We start from the raw sequence: 24,608 nt of genomic DNA on the forward strand, positions 1-24,608 counted from the left end.
CCAACTACGACGACGACGACGATGTGTTTTATTTGTCAAAATGACTTGGATTCATTCTGGTTTTCCCCCAATTGGTTGAAGACCATTATTTTTATTTTTTTTTTGTGGGAGTGAGAGAGAGAGATTGAAAGTGAAAGTTGAAGTGAGAAAAAGAGTGAATTATAAAACTTTTTTTTTGTTTCGTTTTGTTTTGTTACATCGAATCAGGCTTGTTGAGAACAACAACAGTTGTTCTCTATCCACACACAACATCAAAAAAAAACAACACTATGTGTGCACATCCTTGCAATATTGGTTTTCTCTTCTTCTTAATACATAGGAAACGATTCATTTTCGATGTCTTGAACATTGATGTTCAATTTTTTTTAAATTTATTCAACATTCATTCATTCATTCATTCATTCACAGATGATTACTATACATCATACATTGAGGAAAAAAAATTATTGACACTTTTTTGTGTGTTTCTGTGTGTGTGTGTGTGAATGTTTCATTTTTTTTCAGAAAAAAATATCGATTTAACGAATAAACGATTGGTCAAAGAAATTGTGATTTATTTTTAAAATAAAAACCAATCAAACAAACCACTGGTCAACACAAATCACATTGTCATCGTATCCGTGGTCTTACCATTAAATCATTCAACTTGTTGTGTCACACATAATTGTCATTTTGTGTTTGTCTGTGTGTGGGTGGGTGTGTGTATGATTGTGTCTTTGTTTTCTGGTTTTTTGTTTCGACAAATATACCTAATCATAATTAAAGAGTTTGATATTGAGAGAAAAAAAAAGAGAAAAAAAGATTTTGATATCAATATATTTATCGGATATAAAAAAAACCGATTTATTGGATGAAACCAGTGAAACTAAAAATCTTAATAAGTGGATGTGTCATAAGCATTTTGGCCATATAATTACAACAATATATACACGATAATCATACGTTTGTCATCATCAATCAATACAATCATTATTTGATTATGGATCGGGTAAGTCTTATTCGATATATAATAATAATTCATTTTATTATCATTATTATTAAACTCTGGTTCTTTTTTTTTGCTTATTTGTTCACCTTAATCTTATCTGTACTAGTTACTATCGATCATAGTGATTGCCATATTATTACCTGCTACAATTTCGTTTGCATATTCAGTTCCACCACCATTAACCGATGGTAATGATGTTGAAACGAATCGAGTTCTGGAACAATTCATATGGAAAAAAATAATTAGTGCACCAACAGATCCAAAAAAAGCGTATCAAGAATTACGATCATCATTGGATGCGATCTCTCAACGTAATGACGATCACATTCAATTACCTGAATCGTTGTACATGTTAAGAAAATCAGTTATGCAACCTCGATCATTGAGACGTCGATCATCGTATCCATCGCCTGCATCGAATGAATCGGCCATTCCATCCACATCGGAAACTAGCCCTGGACAACAAAAAATTTTCAATCATTACACCAATCTTGCTACGACCAACAAATATATTCCCGAATTTGGAGCTAAAGAGCTGTATCAACTAGTTGCTCCTATGGCCGGAAATCCTGATAAAGAACAGCCACCTCTACCACAGCCGCCTTCACCAACACAGGATAACAATAACAACAATCACAAACAAACCGATATATCTATTGCTGGTCAATCGCAACCATCGTTGAACAATCGTCGTGTGATCGATTATATACAGGAACAATTATCCGAATATCAGGAAATACTACGTAAACATCCGTCTAAAAAAAGAGCCTACAAAGCAATACAACAACAAGATGCTAACGACATTTTGTCAATACACAAATATAACCGTAAATCACTGAATAAACAACGGCCAGCTACTTCTAATCGATTGGAAGAGGAAATCAAACCTGAACAAGAAACCCAACAACAGGTTAGCCATCCACCGCCGGTCAAAAGTAAAAATCGTGGCCATCAACAGGCACAATCACAATCTATTTACGATATTCTGCCGATGCCATCATATGGACAGCTTAAGAATACAATCCGACCATATGGAGGATTCGGAAGCGATAATTATGGCAACAATATGATGGGATCAACTGGTAACATACCACCATCGCCAGCCACTCAATTATCATCTCCATTCGAAGCAAAACGGACATTTCAAATGGCACCATTGATGGAATATAAAGGATCAGAAATGGAACAATATCCTGAACAGCAACAATATGAACCGACATCTCAAACATTGGAACCACAGATTATCGATGTTGTACCGGATGAGCAGCCAATTCAAATCGTATTCCGTTCATCATCGGCCAAAGTACAAGTAAAACAAGTGCATACACCCATACCTTATAATGACGTAGAAACTACAAGAACGGAAGAAAAACCACAACTAGTATTACATAAACTGGTCAGGCCCATTGTACAGGTAAAATAAATTAAGAATCATTAATTATAAGAATAAGAATTTTAAATTGAAAAATCGTATAGCATCTGTTGCATTTGCGTCCAACAAATGACACTGTTTTCTAAAATATGTTTTTATTCCATTTTTAATTTAATTTAATATATTCATTACAACAACAGGAAGTGATTGAAATTATACAACCGTATCGGCGAGTTACCCAAGAGATTAGGCCTGTTCTGGAAGAAATCCGTACTGTCGTTGCAAAACAGGCTGATACCCAACGTATACAGAAAGATCGATTGGGAAAAGGATCAAAAAAATGGTAAACAACAACAACAACAACGATGGCAGGCAGGAACCTTATGAAAAAAAAAACACACACACATACAACTATTGTCTACATAAATAAGAAAAATACACACAAATCATATCCGGATAATCACTGAAAAAGCAACATAAATATAGTATCATTTGTCTACTTTTTTGTCTACTTTTTTTCTCATCGATTTGTCATCAATCTAAACCAAACAAACAAAGTTCCTATCCATATTATACAAAATGACAAACAAACAAACAAACAAAAAAAGATGACCATTAACCAAACAAATTATAAAAACTATGCATACAAAAAACACTGACCATTATATCTATATCTATCCGGTATCGAAATCGATATTTACACTTTGTTTTTTATTCTTTTTTTTTTAAAAATAACCGTTTTTTTAATCAAAAATGTACGATCCCGATTATTAGTATTGTTCTCATACGAATCATCACCATTCATTCATTCATTCATTTATTCATCTCATAATTTGCATAAATCATATAATTAATTTAAAAAAATAATTGATTAATAAAGTTTATAATACACAAAAAATTCTTATAAATTGAAATTGGTTCAAATGTTGATGACGTACGTATCCTATGAACAACCCCAACAAAACAAACAACGTGATAATAGTGCAAAAGTAACGGAGCAAAACGTGTGCACGAGCGATGAAATAGGTGATGACGAACGACATTCTATAGAATTTAGATAGTCATTTTCGATTTCACCGTGATCAAATTAAACCAACGGATGTCGAGATCGAATCATCACTGAAAATTCGAAAACGTTGCTCATTATCTGGGTGATAAAATTCAAAATGAAATCATCCAATTAATATGGAATGCCATCAGAAAAGAAATCTTGTGAATGGCTAAAGAAGTCAAATATTATTTCTCTATAATTCTGTATACCACTACAGATATTAGCCATAAAGAGCAATTATCAGTAGTAAGTGCGATTCATTTGCCTTGATAAAAGTATTATAACCAATGGCGAATTCACGAACGTTTTCTGGGTTTCATACCTCTTAATGATACAACAGGATAACAAGGTTTGTTTGATTCTATCACAAATTTTTTTACAAATTTTGAATCTTAACATTAATGATGATGATTTACCAGGTCAATCCTACGATAATGGTGCAAATATGCGAGGTAAAAATAATGGATTGCGACAAAAAAAAATTCTTGAAATTAATTCAAGAGCTTTTTTTATTCCGTGTGCTGCTCATTCATTGAACTTGGTGGCTAATGATGCAGCTAAATTAACTTATGAAACAATCAATTTTTTTGCGTTGATACAAGAATTGTAAAAGTATTTTTCATCATCTACAAAAACGTTGGGCAACATTCAAAAGACATATGCCTAATCTCAATTTGTAAACGATTTTTACCACTCGATGGAAAAGCAGAATCGAAGCTATAAAGCCACTTAAATCAAATTTTTAAAAAATAAGTATTTCTCTCCATCAATTTGCAGATGATTTAACAAAAAATATGAAGTCTGAAGTTCAAGCTGTCAATTTGATTGAAAAAATTGAATCTTTTCATTTCTTATGTTCAATACATGTATGGCATGATATTCTAGTAAATCTTGCAAGTAAGATGATGCAAAACCCTACTTCTAATGTAGGTAAAATCATTGAAAATCTAAACAACATCATATTACGATTGAAAGAATTTAGATCCGATGAATATTTTGACAAAAAATATAATAAGAATTTGGCAACTGAAATGGCAAATAGTCTTGATAATCAATTAACCCTAGAAAGGTAACCTACGTAAAATTTATGCTTTTTGCACTTCAAAATGTTCCAAAAAAACACTCACGATGCTAAGACAGCTGGAACCCCTTTCTATTCCTCAAGAATATATTTCTACGCCTTTAGAAATAGAAAAGATCCAGTTTTTGCCTTTTATCTGTTATCTATAAGCTTAGGCGTAAAAGCTTGTACGTAAAATTTACGTATAGTTGCCTGAATCAGCATAGAAAAATCTTAGAAAATTTTGCTGAGAGCGATAGTTTCGGAAATTTTTCCCAAAAAACGTCATTTATGAATAAAAATAATTTTAATTTTTTTCTTTTTTTATCTTTTCACTTGTCAAAAACGTTTTTTGTCGCAATATTTTTTGAAATAAACGTCTTTTCTGTTCATTTGTTTATGTTTTTCACTTTATTCAAAATTAAAATGCTTGCAAAAAGCGTTTAACAACGACCGGATGTAAACGTTGTGGCACCGCCCCCGTGGCGAATATCAGATAAAAATTTGTCAATCATGTTTCGAAACACAATCATCGATTGATTAATCATATTTACAGGATCATTTTTCATTTTTTCTTGACGCTGTGATAATTTCAAAATTGACAATAAAAAAAAATTCAAAATTTACACCATATCTTTAATTTGATATTTTTGAACTTTCCACTTTTGAAAAATGATTTTTTCTTCTTTAATATAAAATAGAGGTGTGATTCAACGAATAAACGTTAAAATTTAACATAAATAATCAGATAAATAATTTTTATAGCGGAAATAAGTTAGGCATATCAACTACGTAAAATTTACGTAGGTTACCTTTCCCGCAATATCGATAAGGTTACCTTTCTAGGGTTAAGCAGTTATTCACCGATGAAAGAAGAAAAACCAAAAAAAAAAAAAGTTTTTTAATTATAAATCACTGTTTTCCTCATTTTCTAAATATTTTAATTATCAACTATATATTGAACTTAATCTCAATAATGATCTTTTTTTTTAATTAAATGAATCAACTTGAAAGGATTATTACCTTATATATGAATGAATGGTAAATTCAGTTATGAATCAAAAAAAAAATCAATAAATATGAAACTTCGTGTTTAGTAGATTATTTTGTTCATTTCGTTTTTTTTGTCAAAAAAAAAACAAACAAACAAACAAAAAAAATCAATCAATATTTTGGCGATGAATTTTCCTAGTATATGAACTAACTAACTCATCATCATCATCATAATCAACAGGTAATGGTGTGTGAGTGCGAATGAATGAATGAATGAAAAAATGTTTTGCGTTCTGGTTATTGAAAATGGCTCGTGAAATTCAACTAAAGTGGCGATATGCGGAAGCTATTTCACGCTGCAATTTTTTTTCCTTCTTCTTTTTCATCTTCTTTTTTGTTATCCAATTGAAATTTAATCGACCGATGATGCATCGCGGACATTCTATGAATGTAACAAACAAATAAACAACAACAACAACAAAAGTAGAAGAGAGATAAATGAGAAAGAAAAACATTTTGATCAAAAAAAAAAAAAAAAATATAAGAAAATAGTTGGTCATCGAATTTCAGGTAAACGAAAATCGCTAATTCCAAATGGTCCAATTATTTTTGTAGATGGCCACACACACACACACTTAAAAAGGTTTTATTTATGCACGTGATACCATCACGAGTGATTGTTTGTCCATATTTCGATATGATTTCATAACAATTGAAATTGGCCAATCAATTCGATCGATGCCATTGATTGTATATGTCAAACACATAATCAATCAATAATGTTGATGTGACCAAATAACCAACCAACCAACCATCATCATCATCATTATTGTGATTATGATTACCTACTCTAAATATCTTTGCAATCATTTTAAGTTGACGACGATATTTTAGTCATCATCATCATCATTATTATAATCGCTAACATACAATTTATGTTCATCACATTTTTTTTTGTTTGCTGATACAAATTGATGCTCATTCTCTTTCATTCTATTCTTCCGCCCCCCCCCATGATAATATAACAACCATTTTTATACACAGGATGATGAGATAATTCCAGGTCATTTATGTGTGTGTGTGTCTATGAATTTTATTTAGATCTAACATTGGTCATCTAACATTCGATTCTGACCACATATGACAGGTCATCATCAAAACAAAAAAAGCAAAATAGATTGTCGTTTGAACCGGACATTTTTGTGTTTGTAAATTTTTTTTTGTTTTGTTTCATTTTATTGTTTTTGTTCCTGGATTAAATAATCGCCTTATGATGATGACAATAGACATAATCCAGTTTGATGACACACATGATGATGATGATGATGATGATGATGTGAACGACCGAAATCCATATTGTCTATTCGATTAATAAAATTATTTAATTTTCTTTTTTTTTTCAATAATCCATTCGCGTGGTGAGCATTTCTTTCTTTCTCTCACACACACACTCTCATTCTCTAGTTTGGCCTATTGTATTCATTCCAACAGCATCCAATCATGATTGTTAAGCATATATAAATTGATTCAATTTGATCTGCCAAACGCCAATGTATAATTTAGATTTGTTGTTGTTGTTGTTGTTGTTGCCATCTTCACACGCGAACATTGATTGTGTAACAGTGTCGAGATTTTTATCTGTACTTGTATTTCGTATTATAAATGATCAATAAATCTAAATCGAATAAAATGATGATTCGTTATGCATTACCATCAATCATTTGGTCTATTATTTTATCCATTCTGGTTAATATGGATTTATCTGTGGCCACCGTACAAATACAATTAGAATCTTTACGACCAACTTCATCATCATCATTATCATCTAGTTCGTCATTACAATCATCAAGCGCTTCATCATCTACATCGAATGCTTTGGCTACGGCCACCACCACCAATACAATAGTTGATCATTCTTCCGATTTATTTGATCCGTCAATCCTTTATGGAGGTGTGTTTAAATCATCACCCACATCTAATTCGATTCTTCAAGCAGCTTTACCTGCTTCAACAAGTAGTAGTAGTAGTAGTAGCTCGAATTTAGGGCAATCTATTCTTCGTCAACATCATCATACTCAAACACCAACCACTGTACCAGGTAGTTCACCATCAACATCCGATTATGTGTTCCAATTGTTACCACAAACAGAAAATGATGTTTCACATAGCTATCCTAGATCAACAGGCGTACATCAAGAAGAGCTATATGAAGAGAATAGTATTATGCCCCATCGTGCTCCGCTCTATCCAACGGCTGTATCAGCGAAACGATCTTATGAAGTAAAACCGATGATAGTCGAGAATCATCCAGTTGAACCATCTGTCGTAAATGTTGATGGTAGCGAACAGCCAGTCAAGGTGATTTTTCATACTCAATCAAGTCCAATGATGGTTCGTCAAATACATACACCACGTAAACCGTTAGAAGTTGAACGAAAAAATACAATAGACGAACCACATCGCGTCATACATGCCGTGATGCGACCAGTAATTCAGGTAAACAACAAATGACGCTGTTTTTCCCGAAAAATGTTCTTAATTTAACATTTTTATTCCTTTCTTATTAATTCATTACAATAGGAAGTGCGAGAAATTATTCAACCATATCGTCGCCTTACACAGGAAATTCGTCCAGTGTTAGAGGAAGTACATACCATCGTTTCCAAAGATGAACGTCGAGACGAACAATCGAGAACTATGACAATGCAACCTGGAATGAATGGACCTACAACAATGTCGTATTCTTCTTCCAATCAACATCTTCAACGTTCACCACAACAACGTTACAACAATAGAATGCTTGATTTGGGTGCCGAAAATGGAAATTTAGCCACTCAAACATCAAATGGTTATCGTCAACGGGATATGATGACTCCAATGCAATCGAATACGATCAAAATGATTCGAATGAATCGAGATTATGGTCTAGATTACAGTGGTAATAATCAAGTAGTGGCCATTCTTACTGACCAATTCGGACATTCAACTACAGCCGCAGCAAATTCCGCATCAATTGGACCACCAATATTGATGGCAGCAGGATCGTCATTGAATTATCACCAACAGATGTCACCACAGATGTCGTCAAAGAATATATCACCATCCAAATCAATTCCAATGACAAACAGTGTGTTTGGCGATATTCCTATTGAAACATTGTTTAATTTAAAATTAAATCGTAATAGAAAACCACGATTGTAAAAGATAGATGGGGATAGATTCGATCATCATTAATTTTTATTTGTTGAGCTTTATATTTCCAAAAATAAAAAATATTTCAGCCATTATAGTATCGCCATCTGATGTTGAATTTACGAATTTTTTAGATTTTTATTATTCTAAAATTTGCTTATTATTCAGCATCAACAAAGGTAACAAGTGTTCTCTGTTCAATCTTGGAACGTAATCAACATGAATCACATACACACACACACACATACATCGTGACAAGATGATCAAGTGACAAGTGAACTTTGACCTCATCACCATCATCATCATGTACCATATTAGACATTTGATTGAACGAATGAATGACCTAGATTTTTTGTTTCTGTCAATAAAATCTACTAACTTGTAATTATTGACAAGAATTATTTGAAACAGGATCCATTTTTGACAAGTGTTAGAAACATATTTTCCAAAAAAAAAAAAATTTTTTTTGAATTCTCTAATTCAACAATCGAATATTCAAATTCCAAAAAATTCGTAACCATTGATTATGTTGATCACAAGTGGCCATTTGTTGTTTGTTTGTTAAATTGCTTGAAGCAGATAGGCGTGTATGTGTGCTGTTTGCACCGCACATCATAACAACAACAACAACAACAAACAAACAAAAATAGCAATATAATAATCGAATATGATTAACAACAACAACAACAACAAAAATTAATCAAACAACAAATTGATGTTTATATTGACAATCAATGATGGTCAATGATTGGATAAAAATATGCAGGAATGGCAAAATTTTCATTCTGTAAAGAATCAAGGCCATTTTATATTATATATTATGGCGTAGCAATAGCAAATCAAACAACAACAACAACGAAAAAGAAAAAAAATTTTCGAAACTTTTTTTTTACAATGGATGTCAGCCAGATTGACCGAAAAAGTGTGAATGTGAAAAAAAAGGCCAGATTCATGGCCCATGGCCATTGTCAATAATATAATAGACACAATTGAAACGAGTAATAATTAATACCAAGTTCAATAAAAATAAAAATGGAAAAAAAATTCATTAATTAAATTGAATTGCACCACATTCATTGTTTCTCATTGAAATGAAAATGAAAATGAAATGGAAATTTTCCACAAAACAGAATCAATGAAACAGTCTATATTTGAATGTGAATATAGCTAAATATAACCACACATTTATGTGTGTCCAAAAAAAAAATCCAAGTGGAAAATAGAAATAAAAATTGTACATCAAATAAAAGTAAAAAATTAAAGCAAAATTTTACAGTATGAAAAAAAAATAAAACTCAAAGGGTTACAACACTGGTTAGTTTTTTTTTCTTGTTTTTGTTGCTGTTGTTGTTGTTGTAATTGTTGTTGTTGTTGTCGTTGATAATTAACGAAATCAAGAAAAAAAACAACAACAACAACAAACTTCAATCAAGATTTTGCCTGTGTTTTATTTGCCCCATTTATCAAGGATTTAATGAAAGATCAAAACAACAACAACAACAACGACGACGACAATTGCTTGATTATATCGCAGTGTCACATACATACGCACATTACAAATCAAACAAACCATCTCAATTCGATTAATTACGATTTTATGTGTATGTGTGTGTGTGTGTGTGTGGTTTTTTTGTTTGTTTTGTTTTTTTTTTGCTCTGTTCCATTACAGATGGATGGCATTCACAATTGAAATGTGTATGCAATGCATATTTAGATTCATCGTCATCAGCATCAGCCAAAATGGTGATCCATTTTTTTTCCTTTTTACTCTCTCTCTCTCTATGATAGAAGCGACGACGACGACAATCAATCCAGATCAATTATCATGATGATGATGATGATGATGATGATAAAGAAATAAAACAGAAGAAATTACTGCACTTTTCATTTTAGAAAAAAAACCAATCAAAATCAAATCTTATTTAGTGGTGGATAGATAGATAGCCCTCTAGATAGCATATATTTGAAACAATCCAGTTTTTTTTAAATATTCACAGATAATGAACAATCGAATCGTTTCCTTTTATATATTTGTGCATAAAGGGCTGGAATTAGAAAATGATACACACATACACACACACACACACAGTATTTTTTTAATTGATTCTTTTGAATTAATTATTATCATCATTATTATTGGCCAGTAATTTCCATTGAATCTCATCCCCACTTGATCATCATATTACCATTATTATCATACACATTCACCAATGGATAAAAACAAAACAAAAAATCTTATTGATTGACATATGGCCTAAAGATATATATTGCAAAGTTGTTCCAGATCCAGATCTAGTATATAGATATTTTATTTTGGTTACCATTTTTGCCCATTGGCCATTTGTATTGGTATTATCTTTGGGGACCATACATAAATAAATAAAATAAAATAAAATAAAAATATTACCTAAAATGATGATTGTCCATTGCTATATATTTGGTGTTTGTTATGACCGAAAAAAATAAAAAAAAAAATTTGGCAATATAATAACAAACAGATCAACAACAACATGCTTTTTTTGAACATAGAATGATTGATCTAATTTAAAAAAAAACGGCGCAATCTAAAATCCGATGCAATGGTAATCGGATGTTGTCAATAAAATGAATCTATAAATACTCACATTCATTAATCGATATCGATGATCAGATGATCGATGATGATGATGATGATGATTGTTTATTGCCCGTTAAAAATTATCATCGAAAACCAAAAAAAAAAAAAATTTTTTTTTTTTTTTTGAAACAAATCATCTATAATTGGCCTGGATCAACAACATTTTTGCTAATTGTTTTTTTCTTTGCTTTCTCTTCATCTGAATATTGTTCTTACTTGAAAAGCCAGAGCCAGAGTCTGAGGATTCATTTTAATTTTTCCAAATAATCGATACATTTGATACCTGGAATTTTTCCTTGATCAGAAAATTTTTTTTTCTGAACTAAGAGAGAGAGAGAGAGTGTATGTCCAGTTGGCAAACAGCAATATTACCTCATCATTGATGTCCTAACAATTTTCGATAGCCAATTAGTGAAAAAAAAAAATAAAAACAAGAACAACAAGAAAACAACCTGGAAATGAATGACTCGATTAATGATTTTTTTTTAAATAAATTACCTGCCAGCTTGTTTGTTAGTGTGTGTGTGTGTGTGTATGCACGAGCCGGACAAACTGGCTATCAGTGAAAAAAATGAAATAAAAAATTAACAAACAACCATAGATAAGAGCGAGAAAGAGTAAGTGAATGAGTGAAAGTGATAGGATGAAAATGTCACGAAAAGATCATCATCATCATCATCATCATCGACTTTGCCGAATGTAAAAAAAAGCCGGGCGCTTCCATGATATTCATTAAAAATCAATTCAGCTTTTTTTTATGGCAAATGAACAACAACAAAAAAAAATTAAATGAAATTCAACCATGTAATAATGACACAATGATGGCTAAAAAGGCTATCATCAACAACATTAACATTTCATTTCATAATGAATTATTAATCATATATCCGGATTCATTATTTAGCACCCATTGGATATTCTTTGATCAATATGTATATCATCATCATCATCATCATTCACATTTACATTTACATCATTAATCGATTTGGAATGAAAGAAGAGAAAAAAAATCGGATTAATCCATACGGTGTGTGTGTGTGTGTGTGTGAAATGATCAACTAACACTTGAACCGGTCAATGTTTCGATTGGAATGATGGAGAAAATAGGGGGGAGGGGAGAAGGAATGATCGACAAAACTTGCACAACTGTTTAGTAGTAGTGATTTGATATGAAATCGATTTAAACAACAACAACAACAACAACAAAAATGAACATCCTGTTTTTTTTTAAAGAAAAAATGTTTGAATAGGATGATGATTCGTAGGTTTTTTTTCCAAAGCTGATGTGTTTGTGTGTGTGTGTATGACGGTTATAATGAGGCAATCAGTGCCAAGCATTTTTTTATTTTTTTCACCACTATTTTCATTTGGCCAATCGATGTTTACATCGATGATGACCATCATCAATGTATCGATCAATAATCGATGTTTTGATCATTTCAATCACATTGAGCGTTTGTATTGATGATGATGATGATGTTGGACACTTATATATTATCCTATCCTATCTTTTTTTAAAATGGCAACATCGAAAATTATTTGCCTTTACCAATGAGTGTGTGTGTATTCATCACAGAAGCCGATTATCTAAAAATGATCTAGTTTCTCATCATCATCATCATCATCACTTACAATACTGAATTATAATAGAGAAAGAGGGAGAGAGAGAGAGAGTTATTACGTTGTTGTTGACCATATAGTATGACGATGACCAGCAAATGGTAACCATTCTCTTTTTTTTCTCAACAAGCTCATCATCATCATCATGGTCGGTCATGTTTTTCATGTATGCTTGATAGTTGTGAGAAATTTTTTTCTTTTTTTTTCATTTTCTGCCAATAAAGAAAATGAAAAAATGAATCCACAAAAACAAACCGTAATCGTAAAATGTTGGTGTCTGAATCAATCATCAAATATTTTACTTGTATCAATTGCTCTGATTTTGGATTGGACAAATACACACACACACACACACACGAAAAAATGGATGATGACCAAATCAAATTGGATGTGAATTCAGAAAAAAAAGATGACCATTACCATATTATGGTTATTACAAATAAAAAAAAATTATTATTTTGCAAACGGTAAATCAGTCATATATAACAAATTGTCCATTCATTTCCTTGTCCCTCAATGTATATTGTGATCTATCTATTCACATTGGTCAGGGTGAATCGGCTTCAATATTGGCCATTCATTAGCCAATGAAATTTCACTGGCTATTTAATCAAATGGTCAGAGTTTATAAAATCAATTGTTCCGCCATAGAAAATAAAATAAAATGTGCCAGTTATTCATTAATGTTTTTTTTTTGCCGTATAAACCATGTATGTGGAAATGAAATTTATGAATTTTTTTTTCATCTTGTTTTAAAATAAAACTGAACAAATTTTCTTAAATCACCTGGTGAATAATAATCCGTGAATGTGTTAGTGAGAAAAGAAAATTTCGATACAACTGAATGAATCAAATCATTCAAAAACAACACAAAATCAGGGATTATGTTGTTGAAAGAAAATTTACAAGCTTCCAAATATTCACTTTCCGGATATCAAATTGCTAATCCAAACGATTCTTAATCTTATCCCAGACATACACACACACACACACACGCACAAACAGAGAGCCATCAGAAATAGTGAAACAATCCAATGATTAACTGCACAATCAACAATCAGGAACTTATTGAGCAAAAAAAAAAAAAAATCGATTGGCTATGATTATGATTGAAAAGTAATCATAGATTCTTCATAAAATTCATTCATTCATTCATTCAATCAATCAATCAATCAATTGATAGATAGATAGATAGATAGATTCAATCAACATTTGAATGGCAATTACAAAAAAAAGTGGCCATCAGCAATAGATAGATTTGTTGAATGAAACACGTGGAACTTTTGTTCAAAAATTACATTTGGCTTGTTTTTTGTTTTTGACCATGTCATTTTTTTTATCATACATTCTCGATATGAAAAAATTTGAAATTGAATTTTTTTGTTTTTTTTTTTGGGAAAAAATAAAAATCAAATCAAATATCTTACGTCATCATCAGTCAGACTTATTATATATTGATTTTAAGATTATTGTCGGCATCGATTTTTTGTTTTTTTTTTTTTTGGAATCCTGTTTTGGATAAAAAAAAAATGGTCAAAAAATAATTCGATTCGATTTGCTGCTCATTGCAATGTGTATGTGTGTTTTTATTAAGTTCATGTCACATAATCGTCCTCTGTGTTTGTGTGTGTGTGTGTGTATTCAGAGCAGGGAGATGTTATCATAATTGTTACGATTACGATGAAGAACACAAAAAACATTCAACATCAAGGAGATAAGCAGCCTTGTTGTTGTTGTTGTTGTTGTTGTATATCCTTGCCGTATTTGACACTGTACACGTTTTTTTTTATCATCATCATCATCATCGACGACGACGACCATTGATGACCATTACGTTGTGGTGATTTTAATTTGGTGGACAACAACAAAAAAAAAGAATCTAAATCGATCGATAATAATAAAAGAGGACGCCAGATTATTAGTGAGATAGCAAATAAAAAAAAAGAATTTGTTATGGATTCGAAATGGAAATTCCAATGTTTTTTTTTTTTTTTTTTTTTTTGATGAACAACAAGTAAGTTATCCATTTGATCATCATAATAATAATGGTTTGTTTGTTGTTGTTGTTGTTGTTTTTTAACCACATTTACTTACAGTGAAAGTGCTTCAAGCTCAATAGAAATGGCATAACTTATAATTCAGTTGATATCGAACTTTGAACATTCAATTCAAATCGATTAGTTTCGATTGGATAATAGTAGTAGTAGATCCAAATTTAGATCATTCAAATGGGTAGCGCCTTTACATTTTTTTATTTTTTTTTTTTGGCTTGAAAATTCCGGGCGTGTTCAAATGTGGATTGATTTTTATTTTCTTGGTATTTCTGTGTTTATAACATCTTGGCTATTCAATGATGATGATCATTGATGATTGTGAACACATTGATGATCATCAAGGACGATATATTTGTTACGATGATCATTTTTTTTTTTTTTGATTACGACCATTTAATGATTACAAGAGAAAATATTTATCAAAGTTTCTCACAAACGATAATCATACAAAAAAAAAATCTTTGCTGATGACATGATCTTTTCCAATTGAAATCTTTAAAATTTGTCATTTATTGTCCAATCGTTATCGTTTAAGATGAATTCAAGTTTTTTTTTATTTGTAGTATGAATGAAAATGACTTGGCTAAATTAACCCAAACATTGTCTGATTGTTAATAACTAATGATATGTATAAATAATACATGATGATCTAGACATCCAGCTGAATTGATCGATCAATCAAATGTATCATGGATGTTTATCATGTTCAAGATCAATGCTTGCTACATACACACACACACACATACAAATTCATTGCTGGATCATCCATTTATATCCCTCATTGTCATTCATGGTTTTTTTTTGTGTTGCTGCTGCTGAATGCTTTCGTCGAATGTTCCATCAAAATTCTATCGAACATAGAGGGCGATCCAATGACAATCGTTGTCCATTGCTCAAAGCATCAAAGAATTCATTAAAAAGAGTGAAGGAAAACTTGATTGACTTATTATCAATGTTATCAATGCAATTCGTATCGCCATACATACAAGCCTTGATTCCTATTGATACAAAAAAAAACTTGTTCATCAATTCACTGTACCTGTACGATGTCCAATCTAAAGAATTCATTGTATCTGATTTGATCCATCAAAAAATGACCGATTTCAAAAAAAAAGATTGATCGACTTGTCGAATGGTTGAAAATCGGCTTAATGGATCACATCAAAAAAGCCCACAACAAAATGGGTTAACCATCTATGGTGATATATTATAAAACGTTGATATGAATGGTGATAAACCAGCGAATAAATAGCATACAACGATCGATAATAGAAGCGTGAAACAATAAGTTGATGGCCACAAGCCATTCAATGTGCCATACTGATCATTGCTATTGTTTGTGTTGACGAGCAAACAATGCACACTTGAATTTACTAATGCTTTCCATGGTCGGGTCGTATCGATTGGATTATAAGCTAGTATAAGATGTGACCGATTGTTCTAAATCTCATCATCATCATCATCATCATCATCCGAACCGGTTCGTTTCCTGGACTTTAGACGAATTGAATTGGATAAAGAGAGTGGGTCGATCATCATCATCATCATCAATATGGTTTTGTTGATCTAGATCAACATCGAAAGAGAACCGAAAATAACTGCTTGGTCGGATACGAAGGTGAAAGCAAAACAAAAGCAACATAAATGTACAGTGTGTAATATGAATGCCATACTAAATAATAACCATTCATAATCGAAACATCAACAGTGACCCTTGTTTTTTTTTCTTTTTGAATCAAAAGTCTTATAATATATAGCCATAGTCAAAATATGGTCATCAATAATAAATTACCGGAATCCGATCCAACCGGATCCGACCGATATCATTTCCATATTCAATTGTGTGTCTACACACACACACACACACACACACAATTCAATTCTATTTATGGTCACTACTTGACACATTTGGTCCATTTATACAGGAAAAAAAAAACAAATTACATACATACAATAATGGTTTACGATGAGAGCAGCTGTTTTTGGCAATTGCTTTTTTTTATACATTGAAAGCGTATAATAATTAACAAAATAGCCAATGGTCATTTTCATCAACAGACAACAACAAATTCATCAGATCCATCTGCATATATATATAAATGAATGAATGTGGTCATAGATTGGCAATAAATAGTATCATTTATTCATTCATTCATTCACTCTCAATTATTTAATGCATGTGTGTGTGTGTGTGTGCTAAGAATGGGCAGAAATCACCGGTGTATCTGAGAAAAAAAAATGTAAAGAGAAGAGAAAACTATCAATGATCTCCAAGGTAGTTTGATCTTGTTTCGCAGTAATAATTGGTCAAGAAAATCATCAACATCACAAGATTTAGGTCATTCATTGGTGATCCTATTCATTTTTGATGCACTATACCGTAAAATGTACTTGTTCACATTCTCTCTCATACATGTGATATGTAAATGAAAAAATCGTTCAAAATTTAAGTAACAGCACAATAGTCAGCCATCTTTATCATCATCATCATCATCAATTGAATTGAATAAAAAAAAAACCAGCAATTAATTCAAAAAGAGAGTCATCATCTGTAACCAGAAGCAACAGGTTTCATCACTTTTTATAATCTATTTAGTGAAAATGAACTTGATTTATTTCAGAAAATAAAAAATAAAAAATTTATTTTGATTCAATTCAATCAAACATTAATTGATGGCCATTGTGTGGAATATATCCGACGTACACGACATTTTTGATGTCATTCGATACATATTTTAATACCAAAAATGTAAATGTACCTGAATGACAGGAATGAATTGTCCATTTGTAAAAGTGTGTGTGTGTGTGTGTGTGTGTGTGTGTGTGTGTGTGTGTGTGTGTGTGTGTGTGTGTGTGTGTGTGTGTGTGTGTGTGTGTGTGTGTGTGTGTGTGTGTGTGTGTGGTGTGTGTGTGTGTGTGTGTGTGTGTGTGTGTGTGTGTGTGTGTGTGTGTGTGTGTGTGTGTGTGTGTGTGTGTGTGTGATAAAGCTGCAAATCCAGTTGCCATTTTTTCTTTTCGTCCGAAACTTGATATCGATAATAGCTATAACTAACTATATGGTAGTCAGATATACAAATACGAAACGTTCTGCCCTACGGGTTTAAATGGAAAAAAATCGTACAGATATCCGGTAACTGTATTTTTTTTATTTATATATAATCTACCACCGGTTAAAAATGGTATATTATCGATGGTAATACAATAATAGATCCGTCGGATATGGTCATCAACATAATAAAAAAAAAAAATTTAGCCAAATATTTAATTGTTACTTTCATATTCAACTGGCTTCAATGAATGGTAAATTCAATTAACCGAAAGAGAACAAAAAAAAAAAAAAATACGTGATAGCATGGCAATTAGTAATTTGATGTAAACATCTCAAGAAATTATTTTCATTGAATGTCCAGTTTATTATTTTACCAAATCGATCGTTATGGGCTACCCTTACCCATATATATACATATGCTGTAAAACAAAAACCGCATCCTTCCATTTTGTTATTGTTGCCGTTTTCGGTGAGAGTGAATAACGAATATTTATATATTTTTTTCAAATAATTGAAGAAATAGAGAGTGAAAGAGAGAGAAACGGCGGGTACACACACACACAAATGTATAAATCATCGTATGACTTACTGACTTACTTTCTCTCTCACTCTCTCTCTGTTTTTTTTTTTTTTTTTTATTAAAAAAAACACCTGTTCCATTCATTCATTCATTCACAATCTTGATCTTAAATCTGGATTTTCATAGAAAAATAAGATATAAAGAGATAAACTGAGATAGTTATGGAACAACAGTAAATAAGAAGAGAGTTTCTCTCTCTCTATCCAATGGTTTTTCTTATGAAAAAAATCACGCCTTATACAAGTCATCATCATTCATGATGTTTATTCTCTTTTTTTTTATAACTAGAAATTGTTTATAAATAAAAGGCGAAAAAAAATTGTAATGGATAAGAACCATTTGCATGTTTTACGTTTGTTTGTTTGTTTTTTTTTATTCATTTGTTGAAATATATCTATCTTCTATATATATATTAATGTGTGTGTGTTTCATGTGTTTTTAAGTTTTACTTGTTTGTTTGTTTCAACAAAAGAATCATATTCGTTTACTTACGTATGATTATCATTTATTATTATTTACTACTACTCTACTATACAATTCATCCATTTGTCACGATCCACCATCACCATCAACATCAACATCAACATCAACATTAACATCAACATTAACATCATCATCATCATAATCATAATAATAATAATCAAATTGTCGACAATCCAAAAAAAAAATTCATTCTTACATTCGAATCGGTAGCATCAACAGCCAAAATCCATTAAAGGATCTCATCAATAACTAAGGTGTGTTTGTGTGTTTGTTTGTTTGTTTGTGTCGGCGTTTTTTTTTACCCAGTTGTTGTTGTTGTTTGTTGTTTGTTGTTGTTGTTGTTGTTGTTGTTGTTGTTGTTGTTGTGTAGGCTTGCTTATATTTTTTTTTTGATTCTATTATTAATCAACTAATCATTTTTATTCTTTTTTTTTCATTTTCACATATATTCTATATATAATCATTTCATCAATATTCATCAATATTCGTCGATTTTCACAAACAAAAAAAAAATGAATTTCATCCATCCAAAAATTCCTGGTGAGTATTTTTATATATTCAAATCAATAAATTCATGCAACAGGTTGACCTATTGTGTGAGTGTGTGTGTGTGTGTGTGTCGCTTGAATAACTTTTTTTTAATGTTCATCAATTCAATCTTTTTTTTTACTAGACATTCTCACACACACACACACACATAATGACCAAAATGTTTGACCACATTCTGGGATATTCACATAGCCCATTAGACCGTTTGAAGTATTAATTATTTATTTTTTTTTGTCACACATAAAACAATCATACACTGCTACTTGTTTATTTATTTATTTGTTTGGTCAACCAACTGTAAATCGGTTTTTTTTTTCGTATGTATGTGTGTGTGTGTGTGTGTGTGTGGACATAATAATTGATGACCATTTAGATTGAATTTTGATTTAGTTCCGGAAATTCATTCATTCATTCATTCATTCAGTGGCTATATCGACTCAAAGATTTTTTCAATTGGATAGCCAAAACAAAACAAAACAAAAAAAAATGACCCGGTAACTTGTTTATTTATTATTTATACATCATTAGTCCATGGTCATTGGCTGAACTTTTAATTCATTGAATTGAATGAAAAAGTGAATGAGTTAGTGAGGAAATATGTCACTAGGGAAAAAAATTGATGATGATGATGCATCAAAACACAAGGACAAGATGAAAGATGAATTGTCCAATATTGTTGACCAATTTTTGACTTGCATCATACACACACACACACACACACATCAGGCCATATACAATTTTTTTTTTTTTTATTCATCTGAATGTTGATGGTGATCAATACATTGGCAATGACAAATAATCGAACTTTATGAATGAATAACTTAGCTTATGATAATGATGACGATGATGATGATGATGATCCTGAACTTAATGTCCTATAATCATCGAATTCATTACATATATTTCGAAATATGATCGTAGCCATTGACCAACAATCATATTTTTTATTGTGAATGAATGGATTAACTTTGCTTTTACTTACTTGAGGTTGCCAATATTATTTACTCGTTCACTCACAAACAGACTACTTTATGGTTTTTTTCTCTAAAAGAAACAAAACAAAACAGAAAAAAAAATATTCTCATTTATAGCCAGACAGTGAAACAACTACAGTTGTGTAATGACTTAGATGCTGTATATCGATGTCATTCAGGTAAATAGCCGAATAGTTAAAAAAAAAAAATAACGGACCCAATAACGAACCATACTACTGATATTGTTGGTAGCTATAATTAGCCCCTCAACAAAAAAAAAATCTATCTATTTTACACATTATCACACACAAACACACAGAAAGAGCGAAATTGAAGAGTCAAATTTATATTTACCAGAGTGAATTTTCTGTTTTTTTTTTATTTTTGTTGTTGTTGTTGTTTATTTCGATGTTTGACACTGAGATTATTGAATCACCATCATCATCATATATATGATTATGGTTCAAATATTCAAATATCGATCTGGTTCTGGATCATATCGGGCCACGTTGACAAATTTGACTGTCTCGTTTTCTCACTCTATCTGGATATCGTGGATAAATAGTTAGTTTGGTTGGTTATAAGTTTTTCATATCGACCATATCAGAGATCTTTCAGAGATAGCTCAGAAAGGGCCATTTTTTTTCGTCGATATATATGGATGATGATTTGCCTCTGGCTGCTATATGCTTTGATCGTGATGATGATGATGATGATGACGAAAAGGATCATCAAAAGCCATCAATATATTCAGTATACCATCATCATCATCATCATGATGGTTTATGTTTGATGATGATGGTGGTGGTGGTTTTTTATTTTTGGTTACTTTTTTCCTCCGTTTTTTTTATCGTTCCTCGTATATATAACATTCAATCTGGTGAATATAAACCTCTCTCTTTCTATGGCTCTCAAAACACAATCCTGATGACAATGAGGATCATGTTCGTGATGATCGCATGAAACATATTTACAGGTATAAACAGTACTAGCCATCTAAATACCAACCAGTCAGATGTCATCTAAATAATATGATGATGTGGTTATATTTATCACATGATTTTCAGTTCGTTTGTCCATAATGTTCTTCTTCTTTTTTTTTTTCTTCTACGGATGTCATATTCGATCATATAAAATGGTCTATGATGATGATTAGTTGATAAAAGTTGTTATCGAAGAATGTCTGTTTTTGTTGTATCGAAAAGATTAAGTAATCCATTTTTTATTTTTTCATTTCACAATAGCAATCGATCAATATCACCGTATTGGATGTGGGGATCATCATTAAAAAAAAAATGAAAAAAAACGCTAAACAGTAATCCAAAGTCATTTGACAGGACTAATAACAAGGAATAATCAACATTTCTTTACATACACAGCATCCAATTATGTCACGGGTAAGTTTAAATTAATGCAAAAAATCTGATGATAGTGAAAGGCTGAAAGGGGTGGTTGAATCGAATTTCGAACATATATTGTTGTACCGAATCGATTGTATCGATAGTTTGTAGTTTACATTTTTATTTAGACAACAACATTGGCATTGAATTGAGAAAAAAAACATAAGAAGACAAAATAATTGGTATATATTGATTGAATATAATTAAATCCTAAATCCTAACTTGTTCCGGTTCATTCATGGACAGGTCAATCTGGTAACGATCTTTTTTTTTGCCATGTTCAATTACATTATATGAGTATTAAAGTTTTCACTGTTAAAGTCGAATATATATAAATACCTACGCTATGACCATTTGGTTTTGCTTGACTGATGATGATCGGGTTTTGATCCATTTGGCAATCGTGGTATGAACTTGGACAATATTATATTACTATGGCCAGATTATTTCTCTATGTTTTCGTTATGAAAACCGATTCGATAATTTTTCTTATATCGATCAATATATTCAATAGACATTCAAATAATGATTACAATCGAATATATGATCTATTAAGTAATCATGATAAGCATGGATGAATTGATAATGATTGTTATAAATTTGGCTCCATAATATAGTTCATATAGAAACATAAGAAGGTAAAGACACGGTTCATTTAGTCATTCATTGAACGAGAACAATTAAAACCAAATATAAATACCCGGTAAATGAATAAATAAATCCAAATCGATAGTTAAAACCAATAACGCGTGTGTACTCCGATCCGATTATCTTTGATATTAGGTTATAATTAGAATGAACGAACAAAACAAAAACAAAAAACAGGACCACAATCATTTGGTGTTTTGTGCCCTCGAACGAAAATTATTTAATACAGTCTACATCCGGAACACATCGCTAGATGGATGGATCGATTAATGTGTGTGTGTGTGTGTGTGTGTGGGGTGGAGGGGAGGAAACAATTAATGGCAATTGCTCAAATTCATTTTTGATGATCGCTTGAGGCTTATCTATCGGAAAATAAAGTTCGATAATACAACTTGAATACTACTAGTTATGAGAAAGATCCAAGCATAGCATGATTATCATCAACAAGATTGTTTGTTTCTACAGTAACAACAACAACAAAGTGGATGATTTTATGTTATAAAAACATACGGCGGAAATGTTCCAACGATCCAATCGAATTGAGATGGCCATCCATCCATCTATTACCAGTGATGATGATCATGATTATCATGATGATGATGATGATGATGATGGATTGCTATCCAGCGTTGTAATACACTGGTATGCGGATGTAGACACACTCTATAGAGCAGTAACTTTTTTCTTCAGTGACAGTTAATTGGATTCAACAAGAGCAATCAACACAAATTGCACTGTCCACTGACCTCGATGTAATGACGATGGCAATCTAGTTGGCCCATCTGTCCTGCATCATTGATCCTAAAACATTGGAACCTTTGATAAAAAAAAAGATCAAACATTTTGAACAAAACAAGTCAATAATCTGCATTATCTAAACAAAAAGATGGCCGATGGCCATTGCTTAATCAATGAACTAGATGATATAAATCTGGATATAATTAATCTTTTTTTCTGTTGTTTATTTGTAAAATAATGTAGATATTGGCCTCATCACTGGTCATGGTAGCGTTGATCGCTTCCAGCCAAGCAACCCTGACACCAGCTCAAACCTCAACGGCCGCAATTGCGGCGGCTTCTCCACAATCATCAGCATCGAATGCTTATCCATCGTTACAATCGTTGTTGGCCGCTAATCCACCACAAGAACAAGTTGTAACATTACCAGCTAGCCAACCATTGTCTGCAGCCGCTAGTGGTGGCCAAGGTTATGGTCAATCGTATGGTGGTGATGCTCAAGAATTGGTCGTTCAACATCCAAATCCAAGACGGATTTTGGTTCGTGTAGTGAAACCCATCATTTTCGAGGAAAGAATCGTCATTGTGCCATATCGACGAGTCACACACGAAGTTCGACCCGTTATCGAAGAACGACATACGGTTATCTATGGCAAAGATGGTAAACAAATCTCTGGTCCTACTGGTTTCTCCAAAGAATTGCCCGGTTTGGATAAAGCCGGTACCTATGCTTCGGCCAGTGGTCATATGACACGAACTATTGAAAAACCTGTATACGCTGATCCAGTCATCCGAAAGATTGGTTTCTCCAAACGATCGGCAGCATGGGATATGGCTAATTTGAGGCCCACAACACAACAAGTACAGCCATCCGATTTGAATCAATATGGTAAACGGGCTTAGAGTAGTAGTAGTAGTAGTATAATAATCTGGAATGACATTTTACGGAAAAACGGAAAACGATACACCACGATACGACAATAAAAGACAACCGGCCACAACAACTATCAATGGTCATCCAATATATTGCGATAGCCAATGCTTTTTTCATCATTTTGCTTTCTTTTTCTTTCCCTTATTTTCCCTCTCTTTAATTTTTGCTTGTATTTTCTTGAATCAATTTGGAATTCAACACATAGTCTAGCGATGTGAAAAATATGCATAAAAAAAAATAATAAAATTCTGCCATATCAATCAATGGCCATTGTTGCCTTGTATACTAATTGTTTTTATTACCAAT

General features: G+C 31.7%; 3 protein-coding genes across 4 annotated transcripts; all 3 read left to right on the forward strand.

Annotated features, from left to right (window-relative positions):
* Positions 1-276: 276 nt before the first annotated feature.
* On the forward strand, positions 277-3,258 carry LOC124494366 (uncharacterized). Its single transcript, XM_047057544.2, has 3 exons — positions 277-988; positions 1,095-2,402; positions 2,561-3,258. Exons 1-3 carry the CDS (start codon positions 980-982, stop codon positions 2,705-2,707), a joined length of 1,464 nt encoding a protein of 487 aa, XP_046913500.2. The 5' UTR covers positions 277-979; the 3' UTR covers positions 2,708-3,258.
* A 3,780-nt stretch (positions 3,259-7,038) lies between these two features.
* Positions 7,039-8,731, forward strand: LOC124493718 (uncharacterized). Its single transcript, XM_047056823.2, has 2 exons — positions 7,039-7,960; positions 8,045-8,731. The coding sequence occupies exons 1-2, from the start codon at positions 7,127-7,129 to the stop codon at positions 8,663-8,665; spliced, it is 1,455 nt and encodes a 484-aa protein (XP_046912779.2). The 5' UTR covers positions 7,039-7,126; the 3' UTR covers positions 8,666-8,731.
* Positions 8,732-18,889: 10,158 nt separating this feature from the next.
* Positions 18,890-24,562, forward strand: LOC124493489 (uncharacterized). 2 transcript variants are annotated; one of them, XM_047056566.2, is made up of 3 exons: positions 18,890-19,313; positions 21,899-21,979; positions 23,612-24,562. In XM_047056566.2, the coding sequence occupies exons 2-3, from the start codon at positions 21,971-21,973 to the stop codon at positions 24,269-24,271; spliced, it is 669 nt and encodes a 222-aa protein (XP_046912522.1). In that variant the 5' UTR covers positions 18,890-19,313; positions 21,899-21,970; the 3' UTR covers positions 24,272-24,562. The 2 variants fall into 2 exon arrangements, with proteins under 2 accessions (XP_046912522.1, XP_046912523.1); XM_047056567.2 differs by lacking the exon at positions 18,890-19,313 and having other exon boundaries at positions 21,880-21,979.
* Positions 24,563-24,608: the final 46 nt, after the last annotated feature.

This window comes from Dermatophagoides farinae, chromosome 6 (assembly GCF_024713945.1).
Source record: "Dermatophagoides farinae isolate YC_2012a chromosome 6, ASM2471394v1, whole genome shotgun sequence".
NCBI classification, from domain to species: Eukaryota; Metazoa; Arthropoda; class Arachnida; order Sarcoptiformes; family Pyroglyphidae; genus Dermatophagoides; species Dermatophagoides farinae.

Excerpts from the sequence above, each read along its gene's own strand:
- LOC124494366 (XM_047057544.2), top strand. Across the intron at positions 2,403-2,560 it reads TGGTCAGGCCCATTGTACAG|GAAGTGATTGAAATTATACA; the intron begins GTAAAATAAATT and ends TTACAACAACAG.
- LOC124493718 (XM_047056823.2), top strand. The coding sequence starts at position 7,127 with ATGATCAATAAATCTAAATCGAATAAAATGATGATTCGTTATGCATTA. Across the intron at positions 7,961-8,044 it reads TGATGCGACCAGTAATTCAG|GAAGTGCGAGAAATTATTCA; the intron begins GTAAACAACAAA and ends TCATTACAATAG.